The sequence below is a fragment of the Physcomitrium patens genome, chromosome 8, assembly GCF_059467195.1.
Source record: "Physcomitrium patens ecotype Gransden chromosome 8, ASM5946719v1, whole genome shotgun sequence".
Taxonomy (NCBI): Eukaryota; Viridiplantae; Streptophyta; class Bryopsida; order Funariales; family Funariaceae; genus Physcomitrium; species Physcomitrium patens.
In genome coordinates this window covers 12,271,894-12,283,431 of record NC_143417.1, presented here as the reverse complement: position 1 = coordinate 12,283,431, position 11,538 = coordinate 12,271,894, and the positions used below count along the sequence as shown (strand labels likewise).

The 11,538-nt window shown below is 33.0% G+C and overlaps 1 protein-coding gene across 2 annotated transcripts; it reads left to right on the top strand.

Moving 5' to 3' along the window:
* The first annotated feature begins 6,186 nt into the window (after window positions 1–6,186).
* On the top strand, window positions 6,187–9,964 carry LOC112286092 (uncharacterized). Of its 2 annotated transcripts, none has more exons than XM_024527657.3 (4): window positions 6,187–7,492; window positions 7,830–7,919; window positions 8,205–8,278; window positions 9,422–9,964. In XM_024527657.3, the coding sequence occupies exons 1-4, from the start codon at window positions 6,833–6,835 to the stop codon at window positions 9,576–9,578; spliced, it is 981 nt and encodes a 326-aa protein (XP_024383425.1). In that variant the 5' UTR covers window positions 6,187–6,832; the 3' UTR covers window positions 9,579–9,964. The 2 variants fall into 2 exon arrangements, 1 of the variants encoding a protein (XP_024383425.1); XR_002970925.3 differs by having other exon boundaries at window positions 6,469–7,492; window positions 7,830–7,951.
* The last annotated feature ends 1,574 nt before the right edge of the window (window positions 9,965–11,538 follow it).

The window sequence follows — 11,538 nt, the reverse complement described above, 5'->3', positions numbered from 1 at the left end:
TTGAAGTAGAAGAAGTCTTAGATTCAAGGCGGCGCCGAAATAAATTAGAATATCTTGTCCATTGGCACGGATATGGTATTAGTGAACGCACATGGGAGCCAATAAACAATCTTGCAAATGTAGCAAAGGCGGTGGAGGCTTTTTATCGACGACGTCCATCAAAATCTAGATGAAAACATTCTTTATAAAAGAAACAACATCTAGGTAAGATAACATTCTACTTTCAATTCTTATTCATAGCTTTTTTGTAGTAGTGATGCTTAGGAGATGGAAAACCAACAACCAGCGGATTCGACTCAAGAACCTTCATTTGCTGACCTGCCGAATGAGACATTACAATTATCACAACCTTCAAGACGACACAATCGAGATGAAGATCTTCAAGAAGGACATATTCTTCCTCAAATAAATGGCGAGATACAGCGCGTTTGGTATCACGATTTGGAAAGGGACTCTCGATGTTTGGTGATTGTGCTAGAGGTAGGAACAACTCCTGATGGTGTTTCAAATATTCTATTCAAAAGAAGTTACGAAGGCCTCAACAATGATCAAATAACTGGGTGGTCTTCTCACCTTGGTATAGAACACTACCGATGGTTGAGAGGCCCTATCAATCATCTTCGAAGAGAACAAAGATCAGAGTATGTGGCGAATATAATTCGTCGCATCATAGATTTCCTCAACATATGATTACTGCTCCTCGTGGAACTCGTCCCTAGAAGGAAGGGTAATGTCACGGACATAATCATGTAAGCTAGTAATTACATATACAAATAAGTAGAAGTAAGTAAAAGTAGATAAAAGTAAGTAAATTCTATAGTATTTAATATGAAAGCTTCCTAGAAGCTTCATAGACATTGCTTTGACTTCATAGGTGTCTTTAATTGACTTTTTGGATTAGAAACGTGGTCAACAAGTTGGCTATGTGCCACTTATGTTGTTAGCTTGAAGATCAAGCTAATTATGTGGCCCACACGTAGAAGAACTTGCCTTGTAAGTCAAGGCATGTGTCCTACAAAGTCAACACATATTGGAGGTCCTATAGAACGTCGCCACGTAGCCCTTAGTTAGATAGTATATATAGAGACAAGAGTGAAGGCTTCTTCACTCTTGTCAACTCCTTTTTTGTTTCTAGTCTAGTTTCAAGGGTCTCTAGTTTTCTTGTCTTTTGGCAATAGCCATTCTAGTTTCTCTTTCAATATATATACTTATTTATATATATTTTGTTACCTTTCTTTGAGTGAAGGCTCACTTCTTTGAATTATTTTTTCATCGAGTTCTTGTCCTTGACACAATAATACATTCTACATTATAGGATAGATGGTTTTTTATTAAAAAATCTTCAACTTAGCAAATTAGAAATTTAATGACTATGTCTAAAACGAATGTGTTTTATTTTCAAGAAGGAATAGTGATGATAAAATTGCCTGCAAGCTCTATCATAAAATATAAATATGCAATGTTTGCACCCTCAGCACCTTGGAATCTAATTAGCTACCCAGATCAACATGTCAATAGTTATAACCTCTCAACTGCAATTCTAGATAGACAAGAGGTTTTGATTCTTGAATAAAATTATAAAGTTGTAGAAAAAGTCTTTACTATGAGAAATGGTTTATACTAGATTGCAATCCACTCTCCTATTATATTTAATTTTGCATCATCTATCATAAAGAGTTACATTTCTCTCTAGCATGGATAATTAGAACATCCAAAATTTATATTATTTTGGAAAATGAATCCATGTATAACTAGACATAATTTAAGACCTGCACATGTAGATTCTATAAAATTATGTTATTCATGTATGTAAGATAAGATGATTGCTTGGCCTTCAATTTCAAAACTTCCACGAGAGTTACCATCAATGCTTGAAAGATTACAAGGTGATATTTGTGGTCCTATTAATCTAATATCTCAATCATTTTATTATTTTTTGTCCTTGTAGATGCATCACACAAACAATCACATGTTTCATTATTATCAACTCAAAATATGGTATTTGCCAATCTTATATCTATGCTTATTTTTTTTAAGTACATTTTTTTGATTATCCTATCAAAACATTGCTTGTGGATAATGCAAAAGAATTTATATCAAAGTCTTTTGAAGACTATTGTATTGTAATAAGGATTGGATTGACATATTATGTTCTATATGAACATGCTCAAAATAAACTTGTACAGTCATTTATAAACCATATACAACTCATTACTTGGCCACTCCTTCTTGAAGTGAATTTACATGCATCTATGTAGGGTCATGCAATTTTACATGTTGCAACATTAATATGCCTCCATCCTTCTTTTCTTGAAATTATTATACTACAAGAGTTCATTTTAGGTCGTGTTTCAAATGTATCTCACCTATGGGTGTTTGATTGTTGTGCTTGATTTCAATATTAGAACCTCAACGGCATGCCATTGGAGCTCATCGACAAGAGGACATATATATTGGCTTTAATTCATCAAGCATTACTTGTATAGTTGATCTATCAATTGGTACATTATTACGTGCACATTTTCAAAATTGTCATTTTGAAGAGAACATATTTCCATCACTTTGAGGAGAAATACTTAATCAACAAAGAAATACAATACTTGTATTTGAAGCACCAAAAATATTTACAATAAATCTTGATCTTAGAACATCTTTGGCTGAAATTGAAGTTGCCAAGATTTTGTATCTAAAATGGATTGCAGATGAAATACTTGATGGCTTCAATGATGCGCCTCAGATTACAAGAATTCTAATTAATGAGGCTCAAAATCAACTTGCTCAGATTGCAATACCATTAACTAATATTCCTCAAGTTAAAACATCAATAATTGAAAGGACTCGTGGATTAAATAAGCAACCACGAAAGAAAAAAACTACAACATGTCATAATTCTAGTATTGTTTTTGTAGAAGTTTTTACTAAATCTACAATACCATCAATTAATGACAATATGTCCATATACATTATACCTTCACTATATGCAATAGAAAATCTTAAAATTAGAAAGAATAAAATTAAGTTGAGTATAGAATTATCAGTTCTATATTAAGCTACAAATGATATTTGGAATGGATTATCTATTATAATAGATGAATTATTTGCATGTATGATTGTAAAAGCTCTTTCTTACAAGAAACAAAATCTTGAACCTCAAACCATCTAAAAAGCAATGTATTGCTCTGATTGATTAAAATAGAAAATTGCCATCAAGAAAGAATATGTTTTTTTTACATAAGAAGAAAGTCTTTGGTCCAATTGTCGATACTCTTATTTCTTGCCCAATAAGATATAAGATACTATTAATATACAAGCAAGATACTAAGAGCCAAATAATTTGTTATAAAGCTTGTCTTATTGCCTAAGGATTTACCTAATGATTTGACATTGATTATGAATCCAGATATTCTTCAATCATAGACTCAATTATATTCCAATATATTATTAGAATGGCAGTTCATGCCACCTTTGAGATGCGTCTTATGGATGTTATAACTATGTATTTGTATGGTTCTCTTTGATACATATATTTATATAAAATTTCCACTTGGTTTGGAAATGGAAATTCCAAATGCACCTACTTCAGAACAATATTGTGGTATTAAATTATACAATGCCTTGTATGGTCTAAAATAATTTGAATACATGTAGTATCAATGTCTTTGAGATTATTTAATTATAAATAAGTTTGTAAGTGATCCACTAATCTCTTATTTATTTATCAAATAGAATAAAACTAATTTTATAATCATTGATGTATATGTTGATGTTTTTAACCTAATAGATATTAGATCTAAATATGTTACAGCTACTAACCTACTTATTTGTGAATTTGAGATGAAAATGCTAAAAAAAACAACTTTTTATATTGGTCTTCAGATTATGCATCTCATGGATGGTAGCATTTTTTTCTACTAACTAACGTATATTAGACAAATCTTACAGAGATTCAATATGATTGATGCTTATCCATTGTCAAAACTAATGGTTGGACGTGGTTGTGATGGTCATGATTCATATTGTCCATGCAAGGAGGAGGAGGAAGAAATATTAGAAGAGTAATATCCATACCTTGCAACAATTGGAGCACTTTTATATTTAGCCACATCTACAAGACCAGATATTACATTTGCAGTTAGTATTTCTGTAAGATACAGTGCACATTTAATAAAACAACATTCGAATGACATCAAACATTTACTATATTATTTAAAAGACAGTGAAGATTTGGGATTATACTACTCACAATCTACAAATCCAAAATTGGTTGGATATTCTAATGTAGGATATAAATCTGATATTGCAATAGCTAAATCTCAAATATGATATGTATACTTAAGACATGGAGCTGCAATATCATAGAAATTAGTGAAACAAACTATAATTACAACTTCATCCATCCATGCAGAAGTTATTGCCTTACATGAAGCATCTCAAGAATGTATTTGATTGTGATCAATTCATAAACTTATTCAAACAACCTATGGACTTTCATATGATGATTCTCCAACTATCTTATATGAAGACAATAGCGCTTGTGTTGCACAAATGCAAGTTGGTTTCAGGTTTAGACAATAGAATAAACCATATTGATCCAAAGTATTTTAGTTGTATCCATGATTTGGTTCCTAATCAAGTACTTAAGATCAAGAAAATTGAATCTGCAAATAACCTTATTGATCTCTTCACCAAAGCACTCTCTTTATGCAACAATTGGTGACTTACTTATGATTTTGACATGCGGCAACTTGCTTTTCTTGAGCAAGAAAGTTAATGAACTCTTGAAATAATGTTCTATACTTTTTCCTTCATTTGTGGTTTTGTTCTTAAATACAATAAAGTTTTTCTAAATAAGATTTTACTGAGGAAACAATTGTTGATTCTGCGAGATTACAAAAAAGTATAAATCATAATTCTATGCATATAAATATTATGACAAGTAAGGAGGAGTGTTGAGAGCATTAAATGTAGCCACTACTTTTCATGTTATTTATTGTAGTCTACAGTAAATACTGTAGCTACAGTATTTGGAATGTAGTGGAGAGAAATTATTTATCTTTACTCCTTCTCTTTGTATAAGTGAGATAACCATATCAATAAACTCTCTTGTGTGTGTGTGTGTTTTACATGTATGTGCTTATTACTTCTAGCTAATCGGTCTCTCTCTCTCTCTAAAACATTCTCAATATTTTCAATGTTTTTTTTTTTTTTTTTTTTTTTTTGGTCTTATTTCTAGAATTTTTAGTCTTCTTGTCTTTGGCAATAGCCATTTTAGTCATATTATTATACCATCTTTGAGTGAATATCTACTCTTTTGGAGTGATCTAAGAATATATTGACTCTTTGGTTGTTTATCATTTATGTTTCTAATATGTGATTGCATAGATTGCCTAAAGATATTTAGTGATATTAATGATAAATTCTACACCTATATAACAATTTGATATATATAATAAGAAATTTAGAAAGTATAACAAAAATTTATATTCAAAGGATAATAATGAAACAAAAAAGATTAGTAGAATTTTTACCATGTATCTTTAACATTCTATAAGAATAAATTATAATAATTGTATAAAATGGTTGTCAATAATAAAAATTACTTGTTATACAACTTCCACAATATCATTATAATTTTCATCATTCAAAATTGTTCAAAACTTTAAAAAATTAAAATAAATAGGTTTGGTTGGTGCTAGATTTTGTTTGAACCTATTTATAATCATTAATAGCTCTTGTTGACTAATATGTGTATCTATAAAAGAAAAATTATAGGCCATTACAAAATAATCACCTATTTTGTGAAAAATAGATCCTCTCTCAAATTTAGAATTGAAATAGGTAATAACAACCCAACCTACCACACAAAGTACTAAACATCAGAAATAGAGTAGCATAAAATCACAATAAAATGTACTTGTTACATTTATAAAAAAAACCCCAGTAGTAGGTGGCTAAGAAAGTGGTAGTAATCAATGATTTGGGTCTTCCACTCGGTTGCTTCCATTTCCCCTGGATTTAGGGAAGAATCAAAGCTCCTGTTGAAGATCAGCCACCAACAGCTGGATTGTGGGTTGTGCCAACTTCCAAGTTATTCCGATTCTCCAAACCCAAATCACAGTTTTGTTTTGTAATTTTCTGAATGAATTATTATTCATCTTCCTGAAATGGGCCGGGTCCTTGGAGTTGGACTCTCAGCTGGTGGGTGCAGCCGGAAGATTAATCACGTTATTGGAGGCTATTGCTTTCGAGAATGTTGATGATTCTTCTCACTGGTCAGAAACAGATGATGAGCAGGAGATGATTGTTTGGTTTTGTAAGCAAGTTATTCTAAAATGAAACGACAGACTTTTCCCTTTTTTCTCTGACAAGACTTTTGAGGTCTGCAAATAAGTGACGTTGTTGTTGATGAGATTTGGACCATGGTGAACAACGTTTGACTCTTCCAACAGCGTGTTCCAGGTTAACTTTTGCAGTACAGATCGTTGGAAGCAGCGCAATTCCCTACAACTTTTTGTTTGTGCAGAGAATGCCGGTCGAGTTTGCTTTGAACCAGTTGTGCAGTTTCAAGAGGGTTTGTGTTGGAGTTTTGTGAACTAACGCTTATATGAGGGTTAAGCTTTCTTTCGGATGTCGTTTAGTTGCTACAGATATTGCGACTGGTTGGGTTTTTAATTACAGGAAGCTTGAACATGGCGTTAGGTGGCCGGGTTATTTGAACTGAAGTAGATTTACTTTCGAAGTGTTTGAGCGGAACATTTGAGAGCCGGAGATATTGTGGAAGTAAGCTTTTTTTCTTTTTTTTATTTTTTATTTTTATTTTTTTATCGGCAAGATGGGTAGCGCTTGTACAGGCTTTACTTTGACAGATTTAAGACTATCAATTCTTACCAAGAAGTATGAGTACTGGGGGCTGAGGTCGGAGTTCATTCAGTTAGACAATGGTGCCACAAAAATGCACTGCTGGACACCAATGCCAATGTCAGAAGCCGGAGTGTGGTCTATTCCAAATTCAAAGCCACATCTCGTGCTCCTTCAAGGTTTTGCACCAAATGGTATGCTATTCTGGGAGAATCAGGTCCCAAAGTTGTCAAAGGATTTCAATGTGTTCGTGCCGGATCTTGTGTTTCTCGGGCGCTCTGTGACATCATGCAAGGAAAGATGGACGGAGTCATTTCAAGCGGAGTGCATCATGAAGATGTTGCAGTTTCTAGGGTTACAGGAAGATGTAAACTTTGTTGGATCAGGCTATGGCGGTTTAGTGGCGTTCCGAATTGCACAATTTTATCCCAAGTTCGTGAACAAAGTAGTATTCACGAATACTGGAATATGTATGGCACCAAATGATTACGACGCGTTGTTAGTGAGGCACAGATTGCAGCACATCTCTCATTTGTTTATCCCGGAGTCTGTTGAGGAGTTCAAGTTTGCCATGGCAAGTGCACCACATTGGAAGCCTTGGCTGCCGAAATTTGTCTACGAGGACATGTTTGAAGTATGTTTTCTACTTATTTCAATATCCATTCACTTGCTAGCATGAGAATAAACCGACGTGCTCTTGCAGACCTATATGGCAAACTATTGAATGTACACTTTTGCCTATGGACCCTTTTGAGTGTTTTCTGCCGCCTTGTCCAATCTGAATACACATGAATTCTTCGTGTTTTCTTCGATGAACTCTAAGATTCAGTGAGTTCCTCACAGAACGGACTTGTGGTTTAGTGGCTTCATGCGCGACTATTATTTCTTTGGCGATTGAAAAGATCGACGAATAAATTTTTATGCATATGGTCGCATCTAACCAAAGTTCAGTGTTTGTTGCTCTTCTCCAGGTGCTATACAAGGACCACCAACAAGAAAGACGACAACTATTGGACGATCTCACCATCGAAACTGGAAAAGATCTTCCCAGATTGGCACATGTATTACCTCAAGTCTATCTTGGTGCATACAGGTTGTGTCAAAAAAGTTACAGAATGATGTTGTCGTACACAAGTAACATGATAAATTCCTAAATTTAGAATCTTTTTCGTTGATTCCCACTGCTTTGGTGTGAAGAACTGCAATGAAAGCACATCACACCCTCAAAACTAGGTCGCTAAATTGTCAAGTATCCATTTTCTCCTGTAATGACCCTTCAGAAGCGTCTTACACAGTCTGAGCATTGACTCGTTCAAGCAAAGCTAAAAGCAATTTGTTTGTGATAGGATAAGAAGTTTTTGATTCTCTGGGGAGAGCATGATGAGGTCTTCAAACCCGAATTGGCAAACAAGCTTCAAAGGTAAGACTCCCTTTCCTTCACGCCATGCCTTGAAGTTGGAGATCCGAATATCCTGCACTTTTATTTGTAACCTCTTCTTATGATCATCCTCGCAAAAATGGATATAGATAACTTGATTAAGAACAAAATCACTAGACACAAGACCAACTTTTGAAATCTCTTAAGCTTATCCCAGAAAATCTTCAGTCCTGACTCAAATTCCTCTACTGGTTAGCTGCGCGACTTTCTCGTAGTTTCTTCCAACGACGGACTTGTTTCCAACGTCGATGAACCTCAGTGTGATTGTTATTCATCTATAGAAATCATTTGATAAGAAAAAGTCTGAAACATAAAGATTCGAGTAGCCTGGACTTCTTCCAGCTAATCAGTAGATTAAGTCTTAGAAATTCGAGTCTAGATTCGTTTCCTTGAATCAGGGAAGAGTTAACTACAGTAAATTTCTCCTGGTTTCCTCATCGTATGCCTAGTAGAGTATGGGTGTGATTGTGGAACACACCAAGGAGTACCTCATAGCTGCTGGTCCACTCTTGCACCAATCATCGGATCTGAGAGTCGTGTTTCACTACGTAGAGTTAGAAAGCACAATGGTAACTTGATTCTACTGTAGCAGAACCATGGGCGTCTTTTAGTATTAAAGACTAGTCGTAGGGAATACGGGAAAACTAATTTCCATTGTACAGCAGCGTATTCAAACCCTACACTTATGGAGGTCAGAACCGAACAAAGCTGATACCTATCAAGGATTAAAACATGAGGTTTGGGGTGGGTGTGACACCTCCCATAGAAAACAATACTTAAAAACACAAACAGAAACCAGTTTTCTAATATGCGAATAACTCATGTTGGATAAAACAACTGTGGTAACTAACAAATCGGGGAAAGAACCCCGACCAAAAACTGGCTGAGGTGTGGGTGTTGAATAACATGTAAAGTGTGTTAAGTCTGAACCAGGACAAACAGTGCATTATAATCAGATCAGGGTTCAATTAGTTACATTAGATGTTGGTCAGCTACATGGGCTACTCGTGCTGGAAAAGAGAGCAGTTCGCTGACACAAACATCAGTTTACAAACTGTGTTTTTAGTTTTAGTCAATTTTTTATTGAACAAGCTACCAATAATGATCTATCCTGTCCATGAGCAGGCACTTGGGGAAGCGTGCCAAGGTTATAGTGATGAACAAGTGCGGCCATTCTCCACAGATCCAGAGGCCGACGGAGTTCAACCGCAAGGTGAGGGACTTCCTCCTGGACAAGCATGACTCTCACACAAACAGATCACAGGTCAAACCCACCGCATAACCCATGCTTTAGGGTTAGGGTTTTAGGGACCCCTGGCTAACGGTTCAGGGTTTTCTAATATTTGAATATATTGGGGGAAGTTTTTTCTATTGTTTTTTTTTTAATAGGTTCATTGGCTTGTTTTGTTTTCTGAAAGAAGTTAATCACTAGTGTGAAGAGGTGAAGTAGGATTAAAATTTGTATAGCGAATACAGTATCTAAGGTGAAGTTGAGTTGATATAATGTGTTAAGTTTTTATTATTAGTTGGACTGTTGGGGTGTGTAGAGTAGAAGAGGGTTACATGATAATACACTTGTATATGATTTATGGGCCCAGTTTCTAAAAGAAGCTCTCACCCTTTGTATCTTAAAAACAATTCAACGTTGAATCCTTTGAGTTTAATATATCAACGTTTCCTGAGTTGCAATGGATATTCTCACAACTTATTGCTCAATTCTAAAGCTGCAATGAAGCCATAATAAATCTTACATAAGGCTTTACTGATTATTACTACTTCAAGAGCATTTCAATTCGTCTTACAAAAAAGATGTTAAAGTCTTTGCTTCTGGCCCCTCATGTATTAAATTTTAGAAAACTTCAATTGCAGCTTCCCATGTCTAATGTGTTTTTTTTTTAGACATTGCATGTGATCCTCACGAGTTTATCAGACACTAAAAGTATTGAACTTCCAATGAATCCACTGGTTTCAAGTCAACATTCTTTTTGCTTTATTAGCTCATCAATACTTCTTCATCAACGATTCTTACACTCAACAATTCCTGACTTACCCACCAGTCATGTTGACAAACGGGTACAAAATTATAAATTGTTGTCTTTTTTTCATCAAGCCATGTAGATAAATTTTATTAATTCAGTTAAATACACTAATTTCTATACAAAATGATCTTGATAATTTCCCAATTTAATATTTTGATGTTGATTGGATGTATTGATAAGCAAGTGAATCTAGAAAGAAAAAAAATAAAAATACTATATATATATATATATATATATATGAAGAAGTTAGGTGTATTTTTTTATAACTAAATAGTGATAATATATAAATAGTAATAATTTGACTTAGAACTCTTCAATATGTTTTGTATGTATATGAATGATCTTGAGATATTGTAATTAAAAACATACTAGTAATATCATTATCAAATAAAAAAATAGTAGCTTAATAACAATTTATTTATTTAGATTTTAATATTGTATTATCATATAACTTATCTAATTGATTGATATAAATAAAGGATATAAAAGATAAAGAAAAAAAACTTTGTATACAAGCAAAAATATTTTTTATTTGTAGTTGCGATGTTAAATGGTAAGTTAGCTTTTAAAACTACAATTTCTTATTTTATTTTCATGTCATATATATATATATATATATATATATTTTTTATGAATTATCTTTAATAAAGTTTCAAGGATTACAAGTATATCTTAGATACACTTTTATTTTTTAGTACTTTACAAAACGTATATGCAACTGAAATCACCAAACTAAATCAATAATTTGTTGTGATGATCAAAATGAGTCATTATTTAAAGATCTGATTGCATTAAAATATCTGTTACATTATTCATATTTTCATTACATGCACATGAGATGAAAGTTACATCTTCAAGTATTTTCAAATCTTACAAGTCATAAGTGCTCTATATTTAGAATTAAAATTAATTTGTTTCAAATTACAACCATTTACAAACTAAAATCATAATACTAATTAAAGATAAAGCTTCAAAAATATTCAAAAAATTCTGTGATTTCTATAGATTGAAGGTATTTGTATTTTCACTATATATACACATTAAAATAAGAACAGAATAAATGAAATTTTGGTATTTAAAAAAATAAAAATAAATAAATTCTTTTAACCAAATATTCTCACGAAGTTAATAATTGAACTTGTAATTTAAATCTTAGTTGTTGTGAAGATTAAAAAAATAAGTTTAATGCAACATACAATAATT

Bases quoted from the DNA above. Each gene is read 5' to 3' on its own strand.
- LOC112286092 (XM_024527657.3), top strand. From the start codon at position 6,833: ATGGGTAGCGCTTGTACAGGCTTTACTTTGACAGATTTAAGACTATCA. The intron at 7,493-7,829 runs GTATGTTTTCTA...GCTCTTCTCCAG, and splicing joins TCTACGAGGACATGTTTGAA to GTGCTATACAAGGACCACCA. The intron at 7,920-8,204 runs GTATTACCTCAA...TGTTTGTGATAG, and splicing joins ATCTTCCCAGATTGGCACAT to GATAAGAAGTTTTTGATTCT.